This window comes from Osmia bicornis, chromosome 3 (assembly GCF_907164935.1).
Source record: "Osmia bicornis bicornis chromosome 3, iOsmBic2.1, whole genome shotgun sequence".
Classification (NCBI taxonomy): domain Eukaryota; kingdom Metazoa; phylum Arthropoda; class Insecta; order Hymenoptera; family Megachilidae; genus Osmia; species Osmia bicornis.
The window spans coordinates 11,992,642-12,016,889 of record NC_060218.1 but is presented as its reverse complement, the minus strand read 5'-3'; the positions used below and the strand labels follow the sequence as shown (position 1 = coordinate 12,016,889).

The 24,248-nt window shown below is 44.2% G+C and overlaps 1 protein-coding gene across 1 annotated transcript; it reads right to left on the bottom strand.

Annotated features, from left to right (window-relative positions):
- Positions 1 to 7,158: 7,158 nt before the first annotated feature.
- Positions 7,159 to 12,742, bottom strand: LOC123987676. The gene is made up of 6 exons (XM_046285148.1): positions 11,353 to 12,742; positions 10,503 to 11,106; positions 10,088 to 10,431; positions 9,497 to 10,030; positions 9,192 to 9,439; positions 7,159 to 9,144 (listed from the first exon to the last, which is right to left on the bottom strand). The coding sequence occupies exons 1-6, from the start codon at positions 12,740 to 12,742 to the stop codon at positions 7,159 to 7,161; spliced, it is 5,106 nt and encodes a 1,701-aa protein (XP_046141104.1).
- Between the last annotated feature and the right edge of the window lie 11,506 nt (positions 12,743 to 24,248).

The window sequence follows — 24,248 nt, the reverse complement described above, 5'->3', positions numbered from 1 at the left end:
TTTTTTGGTCATCCACACGCAACGCGATACGATATAAAAGAACGAACAATTGTAAAAGAGCAGATTGTAAGAAGTTCGTTTTGGCAATAAACACTCGACTGTTACTCGGACACCGGTGAATACAAATTCTTCAACCGCTCCAGAACCCAAAATCCCTAAAAATCGCCTGAGGGCACAACAAAATTGATGGCAGCGGTGGGATTTCGTCAATTATATCGGGTTGAAAGTGCAAATCCAGTGAAAATTACGAAGTCGTGGTTCAACACCGTCGTAGACACTGTTTCGTAGCTGGCATCGCCAAACGAAAAGAGACTACCGTTTAGCTACTGAGGTGGCATCAAAGAGTTGACCCAGAACTGACTCTGAGGAGACGTTCATCAGCCCCATAATGGTGTGGACCATACGACTAGGAAGCATTCGAAGACCGATCAAAGGACCGTCGATATCGAAGGAGGCATCCTGGAAAAGACACCTTAGAAGGTTCGAATCCAGACCTTTCTTCTCCATCGACGCCTGGAGCAAACGAGAGTTCGAGTAAAGGCAGCCATCAGCGACCCGAGAGCCATTGGCAGCAAGTTCGAAGGGTTCCACAACGAGCGACCTAGGACAACGAGGATGTGCAAGCGACTAATCCTGTAAGTCCCAATCTCACTTGAAAACGAAATTGTAAACCAGAATCTTGAATGTCGGAGCAAGGTGTCGATATAAATCGTTTCCGGTTACCCAACACTAGAACCTTTTCAAGATCGTTTGAATCAATATTTGACAACTACTTATCCTTTGACCGTAACGTTGTCTCAAACACACCTTTTTCCGACTCAGAATTACCAGTGCGTAGACTTATACGCGCGCCACGCATAGACTTCGACATCGATTCACCGAGCGGTAGTGTAAATTTCGAACAAATAACTGTAGAAAGAGAGTTCCCTATCGTCGAACACGATTTTAGTTTACTCGTAGCACAAAACATGGCAGTTCCCGTAATCAAAGCACTTTCCTTAGTGAGGGAATTCGGGGGAGAATCCGCTAGTGAAGTAACTACGTTTTTAAAATCATGCGATATTGCGTCGGAGTTGGTCTCCGGGGCTGAACGACCCCTGTTGCTGCGAACAATTTTAGGTACAAAACTAAAGGGGAGAGCAGCTACAGAATTGAGTTACCGGGACATAGACAACTTTGACTCATTGAAGACGATACTGACTGCACTATTCACGGAACAACGCTCCCTGTGTGCGGTACAGACAGAATTCAACGCCTGTCGGCAGAGGGACAGCGAAAACGTTAGGTCTTTTGCAACTCGAATAGAAAAACTAACTGTAAAATTGACTGAATTAATGACTAAACCAGGAAACAGTAACGAAGTAAACATGGCCTTGGCGGATTCCGTAAACGAACAGGCACTAAATATATTTAGTATAGGGTTGAAAGAAAAATTGAGGGTGATCATAAGGTCTAGGAAGTTTACCACGCTTAGAGCAGCAATCTCAGCGGCTATAGAAGAGGAGCAGGCAATGGGTTTAAATACGACGCGTAGCTTCGGAAATTCCAGTTATTCGAGGGGAAGAATAGGGCAAAACTCCGGCGCGCTACAGTGCGAGAGGTGCCACAGGCAAGGGCATCTGGCAAAAAATTGTTATGCACAACTGAGCGTACCACGGCCATCCTTACCACCGTCGAGACACTCGACTAGTGGCCAAGGATTCGGAATTAAACGAGAGATACATCGAGCTTCTGTGATATGCAATTATTGCATATCATAACATGTTCAACGCGACTGTAGGACGTTAATGAGAGACAACGGAGGTCAACCAAGAAATAGTAATATTAATCTAGCAGTCGTAAAATAGCGCGTCACGGACAGAAACAGAGAAAGAAACTCGAGAAATGACGAAGCGACAAGACCGCAAGAACCAGAAACGGATCAAGGACCGCCGCTCCGATCCTATGAAGTAAATTGCACAGACGGGAATTCAGGTTTAAAAAATATAGTAGAAATAGAGGCAAAGGAATTAAAATCTCCCAAAGTACGAATGTTAGTGGATACTGGAGCAGATATTACCCTCCTAAAGTATAGTAAAATTCGTGGCGAAGTGCGCACCACTCGAGAAGTGGTAACCCTGAGGGGCATCGGTCGCACGGAAACCCCGACAGTTTGCAAGATAGATTTACATATAAAAATAGAAAATGAATATATTAAACACCCATGTCGCGTAGTTAAAGATGATTTCCCGTTGAGGGCCGACGGAATTTTAGGGTACGACTTCATAACAAAGCATAGGGCCATCATTAGACCGGGAATGCGAGTAGAAGTATTAGGAACGCACTGGCCTTTAATTCAAGACGACGAAATTCAACTTCAACCACGTTCAGAAACAATAATACGGGCACTTACGGACAGGAATGGACAAGGGGTAGTTGAAAAACAAACAATAGGTCAAGGGGTATATATTGGATGCTGCCTGACAGATGCTAAAGAAGGCATGTGCCCTGTACCCGTAGTAAACTTAACCGACTGTACGATACAGTTACGTCCGCCGACGGTGCAGCTGGACGTGACTCCGATAGCGCTAGACACTGACCTACCCGATCCAGGGGACAAGGACCGCGAAGAAACGCTGACTTATGACATTAGAGCTTTAGTCGGAATGGACAGAATGAAAACGTTGCGAGACAGCGTAAAAACAGAGCATTTAAATTCAGAAGAAAGGTCGAGTTTATTGGAACTTTGCGAAAAATTTAACATATTTTATTTAGAGGGCGACAAATTGGGTTATATGGACAAGGTCAGGCATAACATACGGCTCATTCCAAACGCGAAACCTGCGAACGTTAAACCATACAGACTTCCGCAAATACATAAAGAAGAAGTAGAAAAACAAGTCACAGAAATGATCAATCAAGGAATAGTGAGCCCTAGCACGAGTGAATGGAACGCCCCATTGTTAGTAGTGCCCAAGAAATCCGATGATTCGGGCAAAAAGAAATATAGGGTAGTGGTTGATTTTAGGAAGTTGAACGATTTGACGGTAGGTGACTCCTTCCCCCTACCCAATATAACAGAAATTCTTGACCAACTCGGCGGTGCCAAATATTTTACTACGCTAGATCTAGCCGCCGGATTCCATCAAATCGCCATGGATCCCGACGATCGCGAAAAAACTGCATTCTCTACACCTTACGGACATTTCGAATTTAACCGGATGCCATTCGGCTTAAAGGGAGCGCCTCAAACCTTCCAAAGAGCAATGGAGGCCTTACTGGGAGGATTACGGGGCATAAAGTGTTTCGTTTACATCGATGACATAGTGATCCATAGACGCTCCCTACAGGAACACCAGGAAAGGCTGACGCAAATTTTTATCAGAATAAGAGATAGCGGGTTAAAATTGCAGCCCTCCAAATGCCAATTTTTACGTAAGGAAACCATTTATTTGGATCACGTAATTACCGAAGAGGGTATTAAACCAGACCCTGCAAAATTAGAAGCAGTTAAAAAATTCCCAGTCCCGAAGAGCGTAAAGGATGTACAGTCCTTCTTGGGATTGGCAGGCTATTACCGTAAATTCATAGAACATTTTTCTAATCTTGCAAAACCACTAACCCAATTATTAAAGAAGGACACAGAATTCAGATGGACGGACCAAGAGCACGAAGCTTTCGAAATATTAAAAGAAAAACTAACAACAGCACCGATTCTACAGTACCCTGATTTTTCTAAACCTTTCACGTTGACGACTGACGCATCTGGTAAAGCGTTAGGCGCAGTATTATCCCAACAGTACGAAGGTAAGGATTTACCGGTAGCTTATGCAAGTAGGATACTAAACAAGGCGGAAATCAACTACAGTACAACCGAAAAGGAGCTTTTAGCAATTGTATGGGCAACACAGCATTTCAGACCCTATTTATACGGGACAAAATTCGAAATAGTGACCGATCATAAACCGCTAACTTGGTTGTTCAGTGTTAAGGACCCCGGGTCTAGGTTAATTAGATGGAGGTTAAAATTGGAAGAATATGATTACAGAATTCGTTACAAAGAGGGAAAAAATAACCAAAACGCGGATGCTCTGAGTAGAATGTATTTAGTCAAACGCGGAAGAGGAAAGCCGCGAAAGCTGATAGATCAGCCGGAAGTAGATCAGCAAGTCGCAAAAACAGCAGACGAAGCTTGTGACGACAGTGACGTAGAGGTCGGCGACCCGCTCGCAGAAACAGACTCTGACGACTTAGCAATGACAACAATTAACACTCTCACGGAGGACGAGAAAAAACGTATACTATACGAATACCACGACGCCCCGTTAGGTGGTCATTTAGGAGTAAAACGAACCTTGAAACGGTTATTACTAAAGCATTCGTGGCCAGGAATGAAAAAAGACGTAGAAGAGTATATCGCGAAGTGCGTAAAATGTCAAAAAAATAAATTATGTAAGTCCTCTAAAGCCCCAATGGCCATTACAGATACACCTTCAGAACCGTTTGAAAAATGCGCTTTGGACATAGTAGGTCCCCTCCCTGAAACGAACAATCGAAATAAATACATATTAACCTTTCAAGATGCGTTGACAAAATTCAGTAAAGCCTTGCCGATTCCGGATCAAGAGGCAAGCACGGTAGCAAAAGCATTCGTAACCAAGATAGTATGCGAACACGGAATTCCGAAAATACTGCTTACTGACCAAGGAACAAATTTCCTTAGTCAAATCTTTAAGGACACGTGTAAATTGCTAAAAATAGATAAAATTCAAACGACAGCTTATCACCCGCAATCAAACGGAGCTCTCGAGAGGAGCCATAGAACCTTGGCAGAATATTTAAAAAATTTTATAAATGAGGATCAATCAAACTGGGACGAATGGTTACCCTACGCGATGTTCACTTATAACACCACACCCCATTCTTCCACCGGCTTCACCCCTTACGAATTACTATTTGGAAGACAAGCGAAATTACCCTCATCCTTTTCGCGTGCACCGGAGCCAAACTACGTTTACGATCACTACGCGCATGAATTAAAACAAAGATTAAGATCAACTAACGCAATAGCCCGAGACGCCCTAAAAAACAGTAAGTTACAATCTAAACGATGTTACGATAAAAAGACAAGGAGTCACACATTCAATCTAGGTGACAGAGTGTTACTTCGTGACGATACAGTTAGGCGAGGACGAGCGAAGAAATTAACGCCAGTTTGAATTGGTCCTTACACGATAATGCAAACGCACGACAACGAAAACTACACTATAAAAAAGGGTCACCGGACCATGCGTGTCCACACTAACAGGCTAAAACATTTTGCGGCTTGAAATGCGAGCAAACGAAAAAAAAAAAAAAAAAAACACACCACTTAACTTCAAACTAATAATTAAAACCTATTCCTGCCACTGCCTTTCAGGATAGCTCTCCTGTTCCAAATAGCGACGAGCGAGTCACCGGAAGGTAGCCCCCAAGAAATCACGAAATTCTCACACCACCCTGGCATCTATTTTGAAGAATTAGGAAACCTACACGCGTACAAGGATACTTGGAAGTTGGTAGTCCACGTGAACACAACCCCACTGGCCGAGCGCCATGAAAAAATCCAAACAGCACTAACCGACACCCTGAGACAGTGTATTGACAAACACGATCATAGACTTGGTGGCTTCTGCAGAAAGTTTTCCACAATTTCTAACATGCTACTAAAACAAATAAATGCCAACCTAAACATTGTATTCCAAATTATCGGTACATCTAACCGCACACGCCGGGGTCTAATAGACGGAATAGGTTACTTGGGGAAAACACTATTCGGAACAATGGACGCCGACGGGAGGAAAACGATTAACAAACAAATTCAAATTTTGAGACAAGAAGGGAGTACACTACGGACTTCACTACTGGACCACATACAGGTGGTAAACGCCAACATCAAACTCTACAACGAGTCAATCTCCAACATAAATTATAACGAACGCACATTACTAGACGCAACAAATACTCTCAGACAATTACTAATATCAGAGACAGGCAATCATAATTTCCAAGCTGCAATAGACGAAAATGCGATAATCATCGAAAACATAATAAGGGATCTCGCAGGAGACGTAAGAAATTTATTAGACTTCGCCATAGAAATAAGAAAGGGAACTCTCAATCCACTAGTTATCTCGCCAACACAGATTATTGAATACCTAAATTCGGCTTTGCCTCTATTACCTAAGGGTTTAAATTTTCCATTACCACTCTCCACCGAACATGTACACTCTCTATACGAACTGGTCAATCTAGCGGCCTATTCTGATTCCCAGTCAATCACCACAATAATCGAAATTCCCTTATTACATCCAAAAGTATATAGATTAAGCAAAGTATATCCCGTTCCGACAAAGATAAACGAATCATTATACGCGTACTTGGACACTTCCGACTCTTACTGTTCAGGAATGATGGAAATCCTGGATGGATTGCGCTGGGAAAGAATTTTACTTGCTGGGTCGGTTTCACAAATTGATTTATTTGAGTCAATTCTAAAATGAAATGAACACGCTGATCTGACAATTAGTGTGAGCAAACAATACAAATGTGTGATCGTTGTGATGATCCGCTTTGAATTTTGTTGTGAGAGAATGAACCGTCTGAATGAGTTTCAATTACAATGATTCGTCGTGAAGCATGATTTTACATAGATTGAAACACATCGATTATTGAATTTCTCTGTCACCTGAATGGTGTTACATGAGCAATGCTCTTACAATTTGTAAGCAGCGAGCTTGTAAGCGCCGTTAATTCTATTAATTCGGCCCGCTGCTGTGATGGTGCCCGTGATCTCGTGCTTGATCGACACGTGGTTGGCGGCTCACGTGTGCAATGAATTAGTTGTAATTGATCTGTACCTTTCGCAATCCTGTTGCACTGCACAGTTGCAGAGGATTCCTTGGGTCGTTTGAGCGGTCTTGATCGTGTCTTGATGATTCGCACTTGAACAAACTTGAGAATTCACGAGCACGTGGTGCTTACTTTGATCGGTGATCAATGATAATGGCGGCGTTGCGCGCGAGCCGGCGAGAAGACCCCTCCTCACGCGTTACCTAGATGGGCAACTCCCGATCGATAAATCGATTGACCGTGAGCGCCATCATGGCTGAGCGGATTCTCAAACATTTCCGCCCGCCATCAGCAACTCGTTGATGATGTTTCTGCAGAGGTGAGCTCAGCTTGATGGTGAACAGGCAGGATGACAAGCTTGGTGATCGGTCTGACGAGAGTCGTGGTTGCAGTCTTCACGGTTGCGACCCTGGTGAGGGCATCCTTGCCGGGGTGAACTTCGGTCACTCTTGCGAGTGGCCACTTGCTCGGTGGAAGATGCTCGTTCGTGAGCAGCACCAACGAGCCTGTCTTGATGTCGTTCGATGGATGATGCCACTTTGAGATTGATTGAAGTCTCTGCAGGTAGTGTCGAGACCACTGAGACCAGAAGTGTTGAACCCTTTGCTGGATCAGTTGCCATTTCGACAATCTACCTGGTGAGACGTCGAGCAGTGATGGTTCTGGTATCGTGTTGAGCGCTGAACCGATGAGGAAGTGTCCTGGGGTGAGCGCAGAGATGTCGTCGGGATCGTCACTGAGCGGCTCCAATGGTCTTGAGTTGAGCACCGCTTCGATCTGTGTGAGGAGAGTGGAAAACTCTTCGAATGTTAGTAAGAGCTCACCAATTGTTCTCCTGAGATGGTACTTGATTGATTTCACCACAGCTTCCCATTTTCCTCCCATGTGAGGAGCAGCTGGTGGGTTGAACATCCATTGAGTGCTGTCAGCTGACAGAATCGATGCGATCTGCCGGTGCTCCTGTGAACTTGACGTGAACAGGCGTTTGAACTCTGCCTGTGCTCCAATGAAATTTGTACCACAGTCAGAGTACAACTTGTGAGCGATCCCTCTTCGTGATGAGAATCTTCTGTAGGCTGCCAGAAATCCCTCGGTTGAGTAATCGCTGACAACCTCGAGGTGAACAGCTGATGAGGAGAAACATACGAACACGCAGATCCATCCTTTGATTGTTTTCGAGCCTCTTCCCTTTGAATTTTTCATTGTGATCGGTCCTGCATAATCGACACCGGTGTGAGCGAATGGTCGTGATGGTGTGACTCGACAGAGAGGTAGTTGACCCATCATCTGACGAGCACGAATCCCCCTCTGACGAGCACACACGACACATCTCAAAATGTAAGATTTTACAGGAGCTCTGCCACCGATGATCCAGTACCGTTGTCGAATGTATGCGAGCATGAGCTGCGTTCCTCCGTGAAATGTTCGCTTGTGAGCATCTTCAATGATGATCTTCGACAGGTGAGCGTCCCGTGGGAGGATCGCTGGATGTTTTTCATCCCTGCTGAGCGCTGTGTTTGTGAGTCTTCCTCCTACTCGTATTGTTCCCTGCGAATCGATGAAGGCGGTGAGGCGACTGAAGGGGTGAGTTGCAGGCAGGGTTGAGCCTGAGTTGAGCGTCTTGATTTCGCTGGTGAAATACAAGTGTTGAGTCGCGTGAATCCAGAAGAGCTGCGCCTTCTCCATGTCGCAGGATGGTATGATGATCGCAGGAGGAGTTTCGAGCTTTCTCTTAAGCCGTGAGGCAAACCTGAAACAAAGTGCAGTCAGTCTATACAGCTTAATAAGAGATGAATATTTATAAATGAGATCCCAATGATAACTTAGCTTTTGAGCTGAAGCAAAAAGTGAGACATTGGGTCTCACTTCGAGCTCGCTGGTTAAAGTTGAGAATTCCTTTTGCTCTGGCCAATGATCTTGATCTCGAACCATCCATGGAGGACCTTTCCACCAAAGCTCGAATCGTTGGAGTTGATCTGTCGAAATGCCTCGGGAAGCACAGTCGGCTGGATTAGAAGTACCTGGAACATGCCTCCAATGCGCATTTGGAGTGAGTTCTTGGATCTGAATGACTCTGTTCCGAACATAATCCTTCCAACGTGATGCTTGCGATTTGATCCATATGAGCGAAACTTGAGAGTCTGTCCATAGGTGCGTTGCATTGATCTTCACCTTGAGCGTTGATTGAACATATTTTGTGAGTTTTGCCAGTTGGAGTGCGGCCGACAACTCCAATCTGGGTATCGTGAGCCTCTTCAGTGGTGCAACTTTTGTCTTAGAGCAGACAATGACGTCATTGAGTCGTTGGACGGAGAGCTGACAGTGATGTAAATCACTGCTGCCATGGCAAGTTGAGAAGCATCAGAGAATCCATGAATTTCTACAGTTGAATTGTTCCATGTGTTGAACCATCTTGGAATTGTCAGTTTGGCCAAACCTTTGAGATCTTCTCTGATAATGAACCATCGTGATACAATTTGAGACGGTAATTGGTCGTCCCAATTGATTTTGTGTAGCCAGAGTTCTTGTAATAGCATTTTTGCTCGTACTATTACCGGTGAGACGAAACCTAATGGATCAAATATCCGAGCCACTTCGGACAATACGAGGCGTTTTGAACACTTACTTGGTTGATCAGTCAAAGTTGATGAGAAGCCGAATGCGTCAGTTTGAGGCATCCATTGAATACCGAGTAATTTGGTAGTGCAGTCGTCAAATGATATGGGAGCTGACGATTGTGTGGATGACGAAACAGCCCGTAGAAGATCTGGGTGAGTCGCATGCCATTTTGCGAGTGGAAATCCGCCCGCGTTGCACAATGCAATCAGCTGTTGAGCGACCTCCACAAGTTCCGAGATTGAGTCTGCTCCTCCAAAGATATCGTCCACATATCTGCCATGTGTGAGCGAAGGCGTTGCCAGAGGGAATCGATGACCCTCATCGTGAACAAGTTGCATGAGTGCTCGTGTCGCCAGGAAGGGAGCCGCCTTTGTACCGTACGTGACAGTTGTGAGCTGGTAAGGGATGACATTGCGGTCTTCATCGATCCAAAGGATTCGCTGGAGATCCCAATCATCCTTGTGAACTGCTACCTGGCGATACATTTTTGTGATGTCTGTGGCAAAAATGTGGTGATAATGGCGAAGCCAAATTAGAACATCTGTAACATTCAAGAGCAAATTAGCACCAGTATGCATTAAATCGTTGACTGATTTGCCTGATGTCGTAGCTTTTGATCCGTTGAATACAACCCTGAGCTTCGTTGTTGAACTGTCGAGACGTAGAACTCCATGGTGAGGCAAATAATATGGTTGAAGATGAGCAGAGGTCTGAGGTGTTGAACCGTCAGAAGAGACCCTCAACCCTCCTGATGCCGAAGCATCATGTGCCAAGGTCATCTCCCCATCAGGCCCAACGTTCTCAGCCTCTCTTGATGAAATTCTTTGGTGATCTGGAGCCTTTACCATGTGTCCTAATTCTTCGTACTCTTTCATGAACTCGACGTAGAGCTGGTTGTATGTTGAATCCTTGGAGAGTCGTCGCAACGTGCTTTGTAAACATCTTTGAGCAATCTTGTGTGAATTGCCTAAGAGCGATGCTGGTGCCTTGAGTGGAATGCGAACGAGATGTACCTTCCTGTGTGATCACGAGAATGAGTCGCACAGAAATGTGATTCGCATTCTTCTTCCTCCGGAGTGAGCGTGCTTGGAACATCCATTGGTGATTCCTCTTGAACCCAGAATTTGGTGAGCAGCGCTTGCAGATTGCTCTGGTCGTCTTGAGCAACTGCAAAATGTGAATAATGAGTATTTGAATGTGATTCGTTGACTGGGCCAATGACGAGCCATCCAAAAATGGAAAGTTGAGCAATTGGTGTTGTTGGTGAGCCCTTGATGATATTTGGCTTGATGATCCTTCCGTAGAAATCCGCTCCAATGATTAAATCGACTGGTCGTGGTGTCAAGAAATCATTGTCCGCCAACCTCAATTTTCTAATGTGAGGCCAATCCGGAGTTCTCATTGAGAACGATGGCAGGATTGTCGATACGGCTGTGAGCACGTGAGCCTGGATGCAGACAGTCTGTTGTGAATGCATCGATTGGAGTATGACAGTGACCACACACTTTGTTTCAGTTGATTTTGTTCCACCAACACCAATGATTGTGATGGATGATCTGTGTCTCCGAAGGTTGAGCAGACGGGTGAGTTCTTCGGAGATGAACGAGATTTCGGAACCTGGATTGATTAAGATGCGGATTTGGTGAGCTGTTGTTGAGGTAGTGAGCAGAGCTTGGGCGGTTGCGAGGAGAGTTTTGTGATCTGACGCTTTGACGGCTGCACCGAGTTCCTACTCGGTGGTTTGAGCGGATGAGAAGGCTGATCTGGATGAGCCGGCTTGAGCTGGAGCCGTTTTGGGCTCGCCTTCGTGTATCATGGTATGGTGTTGGCCTCCACAGTGCTTGCATTTTTGAGCCGACTTACACGAGCGTACGCTGTGCCTGCCCAGGCAGTTATAGCACAGGCGCTTGGTTTCAATGCACTGAGCTCGTACCTTTGGTGTCATGCTCCTGAAGAGCGCGCAGGCAACAATATAATGTTGCCCTCCGCAACAATCACAGCACTCGAAGGGCGATGGTCGCTCCGAGTGGGGCGTCTCGGTGCTTCGCGGAGCCGTCTGGTGAGCTGGCGCTGCAGCTACTGCGGCGTGAACTGGACTTCGGAGCTGTGTAGGTTGAGCTGTTTGCCGCGCTGGTGCCGCTCTTGGTTGAGCTGCCTTCGCCTGGTCCTCGCTTAGCGACTCCAAGGTCCTCACACGGGCGGTGACGAATTCCACCAGCGAGTCGAACCTTGGAAACTCAGTCGTCGCCCCGAGCGACAACTCCCACCTCTCCTTGGTCGTACGGTCCAGCTTGCGGCTAACCTGATGCACCAGCATACAGTCGCCCAGTGTTCCCGCATCCACCAAATTGAGCACAGCGTTTCTCGTCTCCAGAGCTGTCGAAATGAGCTGGCTCAGGCTCTTCGCTTGCTCAGCTGCCATGGTCGGCGGTCCAGCAGGTAGCGACGCCAGTTGATCTAAATGAGCTTGTATGAGCCGGCGTTTGTTCTCATAACGGCTCTTGAGCTGGGCGATGGCTGAATTGAGCGATGATCCGGTGAGTGATAGGTTTGAGATGATCTTGAGCGGCTCTCCTCGCAGGCATCCCTTGAGATAGTAAAATTTCTGGACGTCGTCCAAGTCCTCTCTGTTGATCACTACTGAGGTGAACAGATCAATAAATGAGGGCCAGTCGGTGTAACTGCCATTGAACTTAGGCAGTGCGATGTCAGGTAGCTTAGATTGAGCTGGCGTCTTGGTTGGTTGCTCTGTCTGTTGAACCGGTCGTTGAGCCGTGAGCCTGGCCCTCTCCTTGGCGATCAGGGACTTAGCGTCGGAGTGAGCGTCCTGCATCTGCTCATGAAGTTCCTCGTTGAAATATGGGTGATCCGTCATCGAGGAGGGCCACACCACCTCGAAATGAGCGTGCTCTTTCCCAAATGCTTTCAGGGCTTCGTCGGCCTGCTGCTTCAGGTCGTCGAGCTCTTCCTTCGAGAGCTGGCCCGAATTCTCGTGGAGCTTAGTGAGCAGACGCCTCATTGAGCGGAGCCGTCCCTGCTGCGTCTTAACCTTGAGCTGCAGATCAACAGGTAGAGAGGAAGGTGCACTGGCGCGTGTCGCATGTTGATGCGGCGACGGTGTTCGGCGCGCTGGTTCCGTCGCAGCCAGAGCGGGAGATGAGCGGCCTGATGCGCCTTTTTCCGGCACCTCTAGCGACTCCTTGGAGCTGTCCATTTCGCTCCATTTCTCTGAGCTTTTCCCTTGGTGAGCCATTGATGATCAGTGGTGAGCGGGTTGATCAGACTTGGTGAGCGTTTGTTGGATCGATCTTCCTTATCGACTGCGGGTGATTCGTCTTCTAAGCGCCACCTGGTGAGGTGGCGAAAGTGTCAGTGAAATTTGAATGGAGGAGAGAAGAGAAGATGGCCGACCACCGAAAACCGTTACGAACACGAGACAAGGACTTGAGACGAACAATGATTAATGAGCAATTTTGTGAAAACCGAGTCCAGCAAGGGCGCAATCCGGCTCGAAGGACCAAATGTTCAGGAATGATGGAAATCCTGGATGGATTGCGCTGGGAAAGAATTTTACTTGCTGGGTCGGTTTCACAAATTGATTTATTTGAGTCAATTCTAAAATGAAATGAACACGCTGATCTGACAATTAGTGTGAGCAAACAATACAAATGTGTGATCGTTGCGATGATCCGCTTTGAATTTTGTTGTGAGAGAATGAACCGTCTGAATGAGTTTCAATTACAATGATTCGTTGTGAAGCATGATTTTACATAGATTGAAACACATCGATTATTGAATTTCTCTGTCACCTGAATGGTGTTACATGAGCAATGCTCTTACAATTTGTAAGCAGCGAGCTTGTAAGCGCCGTTAATTCTATTAATTCGGCCCGCTGCTGTGATGGTGCCCGTGATCTCGTGCTTGATCGACACGTGGTTGGCGGCTCACGTGTGCAATGAATTAGTTGTAATTGATCTGTACCTTTCGCAATCCTGTTGCACTGCACAGTTGCAGAGGATTCCTTGGGTCGTTTGAGCGGTCTTGATCGTGTCTTGATGATTCGCACTTGAACAAACTTGAGAATTCACGAGCACGTGGTGCTTACTTTGATCGGTGATCAATGATAATGGCGGCGTTGCGCGCGAGCCGGCGAGAAGACCCCTCCTCACGCGTTACCTAGATGGGCAACTCCCGATCGATAAATCGATCGACCGTGAGCGCCATCATGGCTGAGCGGATTCTCAAACACTTACATAGCAGTGGATATATCGAGTCTAGATTTCATACGAATTAGCGACAAAGATTTAGACAAATGTAAAAGGTTAAACAACGATTACTTATGCAAAATGTACCATCCCGTTTTCAAGGCCATCCCGCAAGGCCCATGCGAAGTACAAATGTTCACAAAAGTAGTTCAGCACCCAAAAAATTGCAACATTAGATTCATAACCTTAAATCAAACAATCCTAATCGAACTGCACCACCCCGGCACATGGATTTATGTAACTCCAAAACCGATTCAGTTAGTTATCACGTGCGAGCAGCACACCACTCAGATAATTCAATTACAAGACTCTGGTATTATAGCGATCAAAGCAAAATGTACGATTTCCACGACTGAATTTACAATAGAAACAGGAAAAATTTATAAATCAGAAAAAACTATAAGCTATTTACCTACTTATAATTTAACAGTACCCGGCCTACCTAAAGTATTAGACATAGCACACCTCCAACACGTCCAACAATATAAACTACGAAAAATTATTAAACACCCCGAAGAATTGCGTGCGATTAGTAAAAGTCTATTAAATGTAAAAGCCGACCTCAGTGCAAATAATAACATTATACCTGTGGAATACCATTATAGCCTCATTTCATCGCTTTCAATAAGCGGAATAATTGTAATTATCGCAAGTATAGTAATTTTTTATAAATACGCTCCTAAAGTGAAATGTAATGGTAAAAACCAACAAACTAACAATTCGCAAATAAAAACAACAGAAGAAACCCCAGATCCGTCCCTCATCGAATCACAAATTGTCGTCACAGCGAAACGCAATAAATCGGATCAGAAGCGAACATTATAAATATTAACAACACGTTAAAGCGACATATTAATAAACACGGTTACCTATTATAGGAGAAACCATATATACGATAAGTGATAAGTAAGTAATTGTAAGTCGAATAAGTGTAAGCGCACACCTTCCACGGGGGGAGGGATGTTGTGCCCGGCAACGAGCATAAGGGTCATCGTACGACCATCGCCCGGCTAAAGAATGTCCGAATCAGCAGTACATACCGATAGCGAAACTCTGCAAGCTAGCAGAGCACGCGCCGGGCAGCACGACCTTTTTTGGTCATCCACACGCAACGCGATACGATATAAAAGAACGAACAATTGTAAAAGAGCAGATTGTAAGAAGTTCGTTTTGGCAATAAACACTCGACTGTTACTCGGACATCGGTGAATACAAATTCTTCAACCGCTCCAGAACCCAAAATCCCTAAAAATCGCCTGAGGGCACAACATTTACAAGATGCAAAAAATTTCGTTCCGATTGATCCATCCATCTCGGAGTAATTGCTAAACAAACAGAAAAATATATCCAGGGTGTTTCGTGTAAAACTGGCCACCTGAATATCTCCTCTATATCTGAAAATACAAAAAATGTTTCTGACGTAATCTAAATGGTTTCAAAAGATGAATCGGATGCAAGAATCGTTTTTTATAAATTATAATTTTTTAATCGTTTTTTCAAGGTCACTCGTGTTTTTTACTTATATACACACATTTTTGTTGTTGTATGTCATAGCAAACATTTTTGTACATTCATCCATGTTTAATAATACGATCTTGAAATGACCGTGGACTCTAAAATTTGCTAATTAATGCGGAACTTACTTTCAGCGACATATTAAATTTCAACGGTAACAGAAATTCGACCATGAACTTGAACTTGTAAATAAACACATTTATTACTGCTAAAAATGTTCGTAATGATGTCCTTCCGTTGTGATACATTTCGTGAGGCGAAAAACGACAGAATGCACAGCTCTTTTGATGATTTCAGGTTTCATATCAGCACATACAGCAATTATTCGTTCCTTCATATTTTCTGGCGTTGTGGGCTGCTCTTCATAAACCTTACCCTTTAATGTTACCCATAAGAAAAAATCAAGCGGGGTGAGATCGGATGAACGAGCCGGCCATGAAACGGGTCCATTGCGTCCAATCCAACGATTTGGGAATTTTTTGTTAAGTACACGTGTTGCAATATTGGAAAAGTGTGCTGGACACCCATCATGTTGATACCACAGTATTGGGCGGTCCCTAAGTGGTACATCTTCTAATAAACCTGGTAGAATATGTTTTAAAAATTCAGCATACTTCAGTCCAGTTTGCGTACCGTTGATAAAATACGGTCCAATTATCCTATTATTTAGAATACCACACCAGACATTTAAGTTCCATGGTCTCTACTTATCGAGTTGTCTAAACCATCGTGGATTTTCAACCGACCAATAATGCATATTCCTGAGGTTCACCTGACCATGATTTGTAAAGGATGCTTCATCCGTAAACAATACTGTTTGGAAAAACATTTCATCACTTTCATATTTCCGTATACCCCATTGAGAAAAGTGTATGCGGTTTTCAAAGTCTCTTCCATGGAGCTCTTGGTGAAGAGATAAATGGAAAGGATGAAATTTTTGTGAATGAAGTATCCGGAATACGCTTGTTACACTAATATTGGTTTCACGGCCAAGTTGCCTTATACTAACATGCGGGTTTTGATTAACTTTCGCAATGATATGGTTCACATTTGTTTCATGCGTAACAGTCTTACGTCTGACACGGCTGTCTCTATTGACACTACCAGTCTCACAAAATGTTTTAACAATATTTGTGTAAACAGAACGTGATCGACATGCACGTTCTGGAAATCTGTCTTTGTAAATTCGTATTGCTTCTCTTAGACACTCCCGGGCTTCACCGTAAATTAAAACCATTTGAGTTTTCTCCTGTTCTGAATAACGCATTATGGATCGCTTGTCGATACACTGAGAAATCTAGCAGTAAGCAAACTCTTGAATACACAGAGGAATGATAGAATGTGTTTATTTACAATTTCAAGTTCATGGTCGAATGTCTGTTACCGTTGAAATTTGATATGTCGCTGAAAGTAAGTTCTGCATTAATTAGCAAATTTTAGAATCCACGGTCATTTCAAGGTCGTACTATTAAATATGGATGAATCCACAAAAATGTTTGCTATACTATACAACAACAAAAAATGTGTGTATATAAGTAAAAAACACGAGTGACCTAGAAAAAACGATTAAAAAATTATAATTTATAAAAAACGATTTTTCCATTTGATGCGTCTTTTGAAACCATTTAGATTACATCAGAAACATTGTTTGTATTTTCAGAGATAGAGGAGATATTCAGGTGGCCTTGTTACGTTGCGCGACGCGCGAGGCGAGCGCGAAACGTAAAAGATAAAAGAAAAGAAAAAGAAAAGATTTCAGTTGTTAATTTTTCTTGATTTGATTAATTAGTGCGATGAGAAAGGTCTCGCTGCCACCAGCTCTGACCGCGTATGACGCGTTAACGTCCTCTACGATCAGAACAATTTTAAAAGACGGAAAATTAGATATTTATTTCCGTTGGGTTCATAAGTGTTCTAGGTCCCGTACGGGTCCCTCCTTGAAACGTTGTGTTGGCGTGCGTGGATTTGAAGTAAGAATAGGTGTTATAATTCGAAGAAATAAAGTAAACTGGATAGTGTGCAACAAATAAAAATATAATTCAAAGAAACTATTGCAGCTAACAAAGAAAACTGATTACTGAAATAATACTGATAGATATGATTTGATAAATAACTGAATTTGAATATAAACAGTTATAGTTCACAAGGGTAAAGATGCTTAACCTATTGTATAATAATGACTACTGTTTGACCGGAAAATCGTGTAAGATATATATAAACAGCCTTTGATTCGAATTGAGATCGCTTTTTATAAACTGTAAAACGTGTATAAAATTGTATATTTTATTATCAAACGACTATCTCGACAAATTAGAAATTGGGAAAAATAGCGGATTCAATCCGCGAGGGTACGACTTGAATGAAGAGACTCTTATAACCCGAAGGCTTTACAAGTCGTCCCTCGATTATACCTCGTAATCGAGACAATCGTTTCAGGAAAACCGCGATTCGGAAAATACGGAAAATTATATATATTTATCGGTACCTGAGTATGAGAAACGAGACGATCTAAAATGAAGAGATTCTTATAACCCATAGGCTTAATAGATCGCCCGTTTTGCCTTGTTGTAATATCGATAATAATGCCGTGCTCGACGAATTAGTAATAAACAGGCTTACCGTGGAACTGTAGAATATAATATACGATAAATAAATCGCTATGGGATCGCTGAATAATCGCTGTTGAATCTGGAACACCTAGAGAGAAGATGAGGAACCTGTCGCACTAACACTTGCCGCGCGCCCGATTGCCCTTTATTGCGAATAAAAATCTAACTAAGACGATCACAAGACGATTACGATTTTTAGAAAATGGAATAATTATAAACGCGAGTGAATTTAATACGAAAAATGCGCGATCAAACGGATTAAAAGAAAGAGAAAAGATAGAAATTTTAATAGTGTGAAAATGGCTTTACGTGCGCGTCACTGAGTCTTTGTAACGTATTTCCGAATTTCACCCTCGCGGCACTCTGCCTACGGATAGGACTTGCCGCGCAGCTAAATCACGTGAAAGTACAAATTACAACTCTATCTCTAGACGCACGGACTCCCGTCACGACTTACTCAATTGTTCGACGAAGAGTGATCAGAATCGATCGCGATCCTGGCCGGAAGGGCCCGTCGCGAGGACGATGTCCTGCGTGGGGACATCTCAACAAATCATAGTGTGTGACGGTAGCGTCACGTGCGTCGCTATTGGTTAGGGGCGCGTGCCAGACGAAATCCTCTAGATCATGCTCTCTCTCTCTCTTGGTGTTCCATCTCTGTCTTACGGCTTTACGGTGCTTCTACGCCGTAGAGTTTTTCTGGAATATTCCATTCTCGCTTACGGTTTCAATATCAGATATAATGATGCGAATATTAACAAATATTTAAATCAGAATTGCTAAACAATAAAAATGCAAATACCTATGAACATGAATTATATCCATCATTCTATTATGTATATAGATAATTGATCGGTGATCACGACATTCGTTGATTAACAATTGGCGGCGTCGTAATTATTTTGTTCACAAAGAAATCGATCAACAATACGAATTGCGGTGGTAGCGCAAGTTATTCGTTAAAAATCCTAATAGCATACTGATAATTTCAGCAGTATTCAATTGTTCGACATTCGAATATTCATTCCTGTATTCGCAGCGAACTTTGTTCGAGAACGTTCTTTCTGTTCAAAATCGTACCGTTGGGGCTTAGTTTCGGGTAATTCTTAGAATTCAATACAAAGACTTTTATTAGTCTGTGTGACCCTTCGTCTCTAAACAGTTCTCGAATATTGCTAACGTTCGCGGGTGAGGGTTCTCATTCCTCGCCCTTTGCACCCATTCGAATATTTGAATTTTATGCTATTTCATACTTTCATTCCAACACTCAATTCGCACATACGATCGGGTTTGGGACTGACTGGCGCCTATGCGTGGAAAAGAGGAGAGTATCGATTGAAAATCTAAAAGATAAGTTGATCTTTAAGCTTTTGCGCAGTTAACCTGAGGAGATCCCTATAGTGCGAAGCACTGGCTAACTGCGCAGCGAACGCTGTTTAGGATACCTCTCCTCGGTCGAATCCGAGTTTTTGTCTATTTCGAAATCTGTTGCTACACAGTTGAGCACGACGATAGTTTCAAGGAGGGGTAATAATTAAAGAAAAGAATTAAGAAATGTAAAGAGAATAAAGGATAGAAAAGACAAAATAGAATAATTATAAACTCAAACTCTTCCTTGTGCTTTTCCCACATGAAGAAGTCTCTTATAACCCGAAGGCTTGATGAGAAAACACAGAGTCGAGGAGAAAATTGAAAAAGATGAAGCAGTAATTCGCCCTTCCCACGTCCCTTACATGAGGAGACTCCTATAACCCGAAGGCTTGATAAGGGAACGTGAGGGGACAAATTTGTAAAATTTTCCCAGACGTGACAGCCTGTTTTAAACGAAACACCCTGTATACTGATCTAATTGAATAAGCTCCTTTTACGAAGTCGATTATAAAACAGTTGCGATGCAACCGTCGACATGAGTATCTTCGCCGAAGAAAAACAAATCAAAAAAAATAAAAAATTGAGAGGACTTTAATTTCATACTTTTAATTATTTTTTGACTGCCATATGTTTGTAAAATTTTAGTCCAAAAATTTTACTTTTCAGATTGCTGAGTCTGTTTTAAAGTAGATCACAATCAACGTCTATTAAGAAAAAGCATCCTAATATTCGAATACAGCATATAAAAAGTTGCATCATCACGTCCACCCTGTTCGAGTATAAAAACAAATATCATGAACAAATTAATCAACGAACAAAAATTAAAAGTCTGGAGGCATATCCGTAAGTTTTGGCGCATATTAAACCTCTATCTCAAAAATACTGATACGTCGTATATTACCATATATCGGACGTAGAGAATTCATCGCAGAAGGCTATGGACAGTATCAGCCCGGCTATGTGGAAGAACTTTGTCCGCAATACAATGACTGAAGGACAAAGACCATTAAACAGGGATGTCATAAAAGAAAACCAGTAGGTATCGCTTCTAATATTTTAGTTTAGAATACCCCCGGCTTGTTCTTTATGTTCTAGGTACATATTTACAGAAAACCAATCACACTTAGTGGCCCATTACCACTAAATACAGTAATCAAATATTAATTTTATAGTATTACATACTATTTGTATACGTAATAATTATAAATTACAATGTTACTATGCAATGCTTTCTCACAGTATGCATCATGCATTTATATGACCCCTTTCATTATGAAGTGCATCCGTAACAAACTGTTCTGTTGTAACATTTACAATATTTACAACGGGTGAACTGCAAAACCCAACTATAATATCTGACTCGCGAGGCCGGCCGCCTTGAGGCGACCGGAACATTGCTGTGCCTTTTTTATTTTTTTTGTTTTTTTTTTACATGGGGAAATCTTGAATAAGACACCTCCGCCCTGTGCGGGGCGGTGGTAGTGTTGGATTCTTACCGACTAAAACTCCACGGCGGTCCACCTCATGACGCAGTGGGAAGGGCCCTGAGACCTCTGATGAACACACCATGTTCCGCTGTGCACGACCAGCTCAGGTCAAAACAGCCATCCCAACAATCATTTATTGTATTGACCAAGAAAAACTCGGACTCATGTCCTCGAGAATAAACATTTACCAAATTAGATGTTCCATCAATATACAGGAACCCTCCTTAAGCAGGCCAGAGTAGCAATTAAACACGAAAAGGCAATTATTCGAATCTGGAGAATGTCAAACGTCTACTAAAACGACTTATACTGAAGAAATCTCCAGTCCCAAAGAAACGCATCCATTGTACGCACAGCCCTCGACAAACTTTACGGTCTTTCCTAACAATCTTCCCAATTCCTATATTACAACCAACAGGCCCCGTTGAAAGCCTCAAGTTAGCATACCGGCACCAACAGGGGTTTCCTGCGGTGCATGGCCCGGCAATAATTCACTCAAGTATTGGCAATCATACCCATGTACTACCTTCAGGTTGTCGATAGTTCTCACTCCCGGCCCACCAGGGACATGCTAGGTGCGAGCAGCCCCCGTGTCCACCGCAGACGAAGGTACACTTGACTTTTCAAAACGAGACGTTGTCGCGCGACCATTCATCCTACCGTGTTGTCAATCGGCGCCGGTCATCCTTTTAGGTCAGTGCCGATTGGCTCTTCCTAGTCAACTCCTACACAGTCAACGTACCCCCTCAAAGGGCTCTTCGTGGACAACAAGCGAATCTTTCTTATCCAGAGTTTCAGACGACTCACTTCTAGTTTTCCATCAGACATCAGATTAAATTTAACCTTCCCATCATTGTAACAAATCGTGAGAGCACTCCTTGATCGTAATAACGAATATTTACGACCTTCGTCGGTCTCATGTAATGAAGCCTTATCGTGATCGCGAGCTAAACACACCAGAGCCACTCCACGTCCTCGCACTATGGCGTTCTCATCAGAACATCCTACTGGTACTAGGGACCGCCGCATGCCGGTACCGGCTTCTCTGGGCCTGCAGGTCCGGACGGCGATCCCACGTTGTGGGGGAAGGCGGTAGCGCCCGCCTTAGCCCCCCGCCATTCGCTCTTCTTTAGCTGCGGCGCCTACTTCTTTTTCTTCACCGTCGGTTTCGACGGTGGCGCCACAGCCTCCTTCCTTTTCGCAGCTGCCCCGCTCGCGGGGGCAGCCGCCTCTCCCTCGGTGAGGGTGCCTCTCCGTTCAAGGGACCCCTGTTTCCTATTCCCGGGAGGGAGGCAGCCGCTCCCTTCCAACCGGTGTCCTGCTGGCCTCCCCAAATCCCTTGGGGGTAGCGGCCTGGCACCGGCCCGCATTACCGCAGTTGTAGCAGCGAGATTATCTCTCTTCCCCGCTGCAGCCGATGCCAACATGTCCGGGTTCTAGGCACCGGAACCAGCGTAGAGGGCGAACCGGAAAGAAGTCGACTTTCGCCGCTACCCACCCAACTTTTAACCTCCTCTTCTCCACGATCCTGTGGATTGCCTCCAGGGGGTATTGCGCCCAAATGCTCCCCCTGAGGGCATCTTCCAGCCGCGGCCAAAGCCGCCGTGACCTCCGTCGCTGTCACAGACGGGTCCAGGTCGGATACCTTAACTTCGCCCCTCTTTGTGGGATGACCGACCCGTACCTCGGTGTTCTTCAGGACCTCCTTTAACCTTAGTGTAGGCGATTGAGTGGAAAATTTGTTTGAAGTGGTAGTGGAAAGGCAAGGATAAATTCTTATCACTGATTTGGAACTTCGAGGAGGAATTTAAAAACACTTTCACTTGTAATTCGTGTATTTAATAAAGATATTACTCGTCGTGCGTATAATTTACCATTCGTCAATTTATTTGTTGATTGAAACAAAACTGTTCACTTATACTGAACTTTACTAAAGATGAACTGGTTATAATTGGTTTGGATATTTGGTCGCTGTTATCGCCTTGATTGCTTTCACACTAATAATTCGGATTCGGCAGTTCCACATGGGAATCGGTAATCGCGGCGCTCTAGTCGCCGCTGCGACTGTTAATCTTTAAAATGTTGGTGAAGTCGCTAACGGCGCTCTCGTTCGTTATCGACCGAGAGCATTAGAATTTTTGTGGTAATTTCGCGACGCATCCGTGAACACGCCGCCCCCCGTTGAATGAATTCATTCAACAAGAGTGATGCAATATAGTGAACGTGATTGGAAATTACTCGTGATTGGAATGTGGAACCTTAACAATGATTATGGTGTCGGCGATAAAGGTAAGTTTAAATAATTATGTGATTACAATTTAAGAATTCGCTCGGATATACATTAACTGATATTAATCGTGGTATCGTGAAAATATAACTACGCATTACTATTTGGCGTCGTAGATTCTGTGACTTCGGCGTTGATCGCGATCGGAAGGAAACATAGTTTGGAGATGGGACGTTTATATTCGGAATTCGCTGTTTTTAGTGTGACGACTCGGACGAGGCCATCGTCTCCTGGATGACACGCAGTAATTCGTCCGAGTTCCCATCGACTTGGTGGAAGGTTCTGACTACGAAGCAGGACAAGCTGACCTACTTTGGTAAGATTTTGCGTAGTTTTCCATTTCGGTCGTTGGTGTAAGGTGTGTAGATAGTCGTTGCGCCACGCTTTCCAGAATGTTTCGGTGATTTTTTGTACAAGTTGCCAGCGCGATAATCTATTGTCCCGGACATCAAATACGGTCGGTTCTGGTGACGCTAGTAAAGCGGTTCCGATTAAGAAATGTCCCGGTGTCAACGTGTTGTAATCGTCGAGACAATCGGATTCGGCACCGAGCGGTCGTGAGTTAAGACATGCTTCTACTCGGCATAATAAGGTTAGCATTTCTTCAAACGTTAAAGTATGCGAGCCAATAGTGCGTTTGAGATGGTGTTTTACGCTTTTCACTGCTGCTTCCCATAATCCGCCGAAATGGGGAGCGTTCGGGGGCAAGAAATGCCATTCAACTCCGTCGGTTGCTAATTGGTTGCCAAAATCGGGGTTTTTAGTTGCCGAGCGAAAAGCAGCGGTTAACTCACGATTCGCGCCTTGAAATGTGGTTCCGTTGTCAGAATACATTGTTTTCGGAAGGCCGCGGCGAGACACAAATCGTTGATAGGCGGCCATGAACGCTGCGGAGCTATAATCGCTGACGAGCTCAATGTGGATTGCTTTAATTGTCAAGCAAACAAAAACCGCGATGTAAGCTTTGTGAGCTTTGTGACCGCGACCGGATGTTGTTCGGACCTGAATTGGGCCTGCATAATCGACCCCGGTGTTAATAAATGGTCGTTCTACCTTGGTGACTCGAGAGACGGGCAAGTTTCCCATGAGCTCGGACGGCACTACAGCTTTTTCCCGAGTGCACGCCACGCATTTATATAAAACACTGCGGATTGTAGCGCGTGCTCGAATAATCCAGTATTCGTTGCGTAAGTGTGCAAGCGTGAGTTTCGGACCTGCGTGTAAC

Excerpts from the sequence above, each read along its gene's own strand:
- LOC123987676 (XM_046285148.1), bottom strand. The coding sequence starts at position 12,742 with ATGGCTCACCAAGGGAAAAGCTCAGAGAAATGGAGCGAAATGGACAGC. Across the intron at positions 10,031-10,087 it reads ATCAAAAGCTACGACATCAG|ATGTTCTAATTTGGCTTCGC; the intron begins GCAAATCAGTCA and ends TGAATGTTACAG. Across the intron at positions 9,440-9,496 it reads AACTTTGACTGATCAACCAA|GTTTCGTCTCACCGGTAATA; the intron begins GTAAGTGTTCAA and ends TTGATCCATTAG.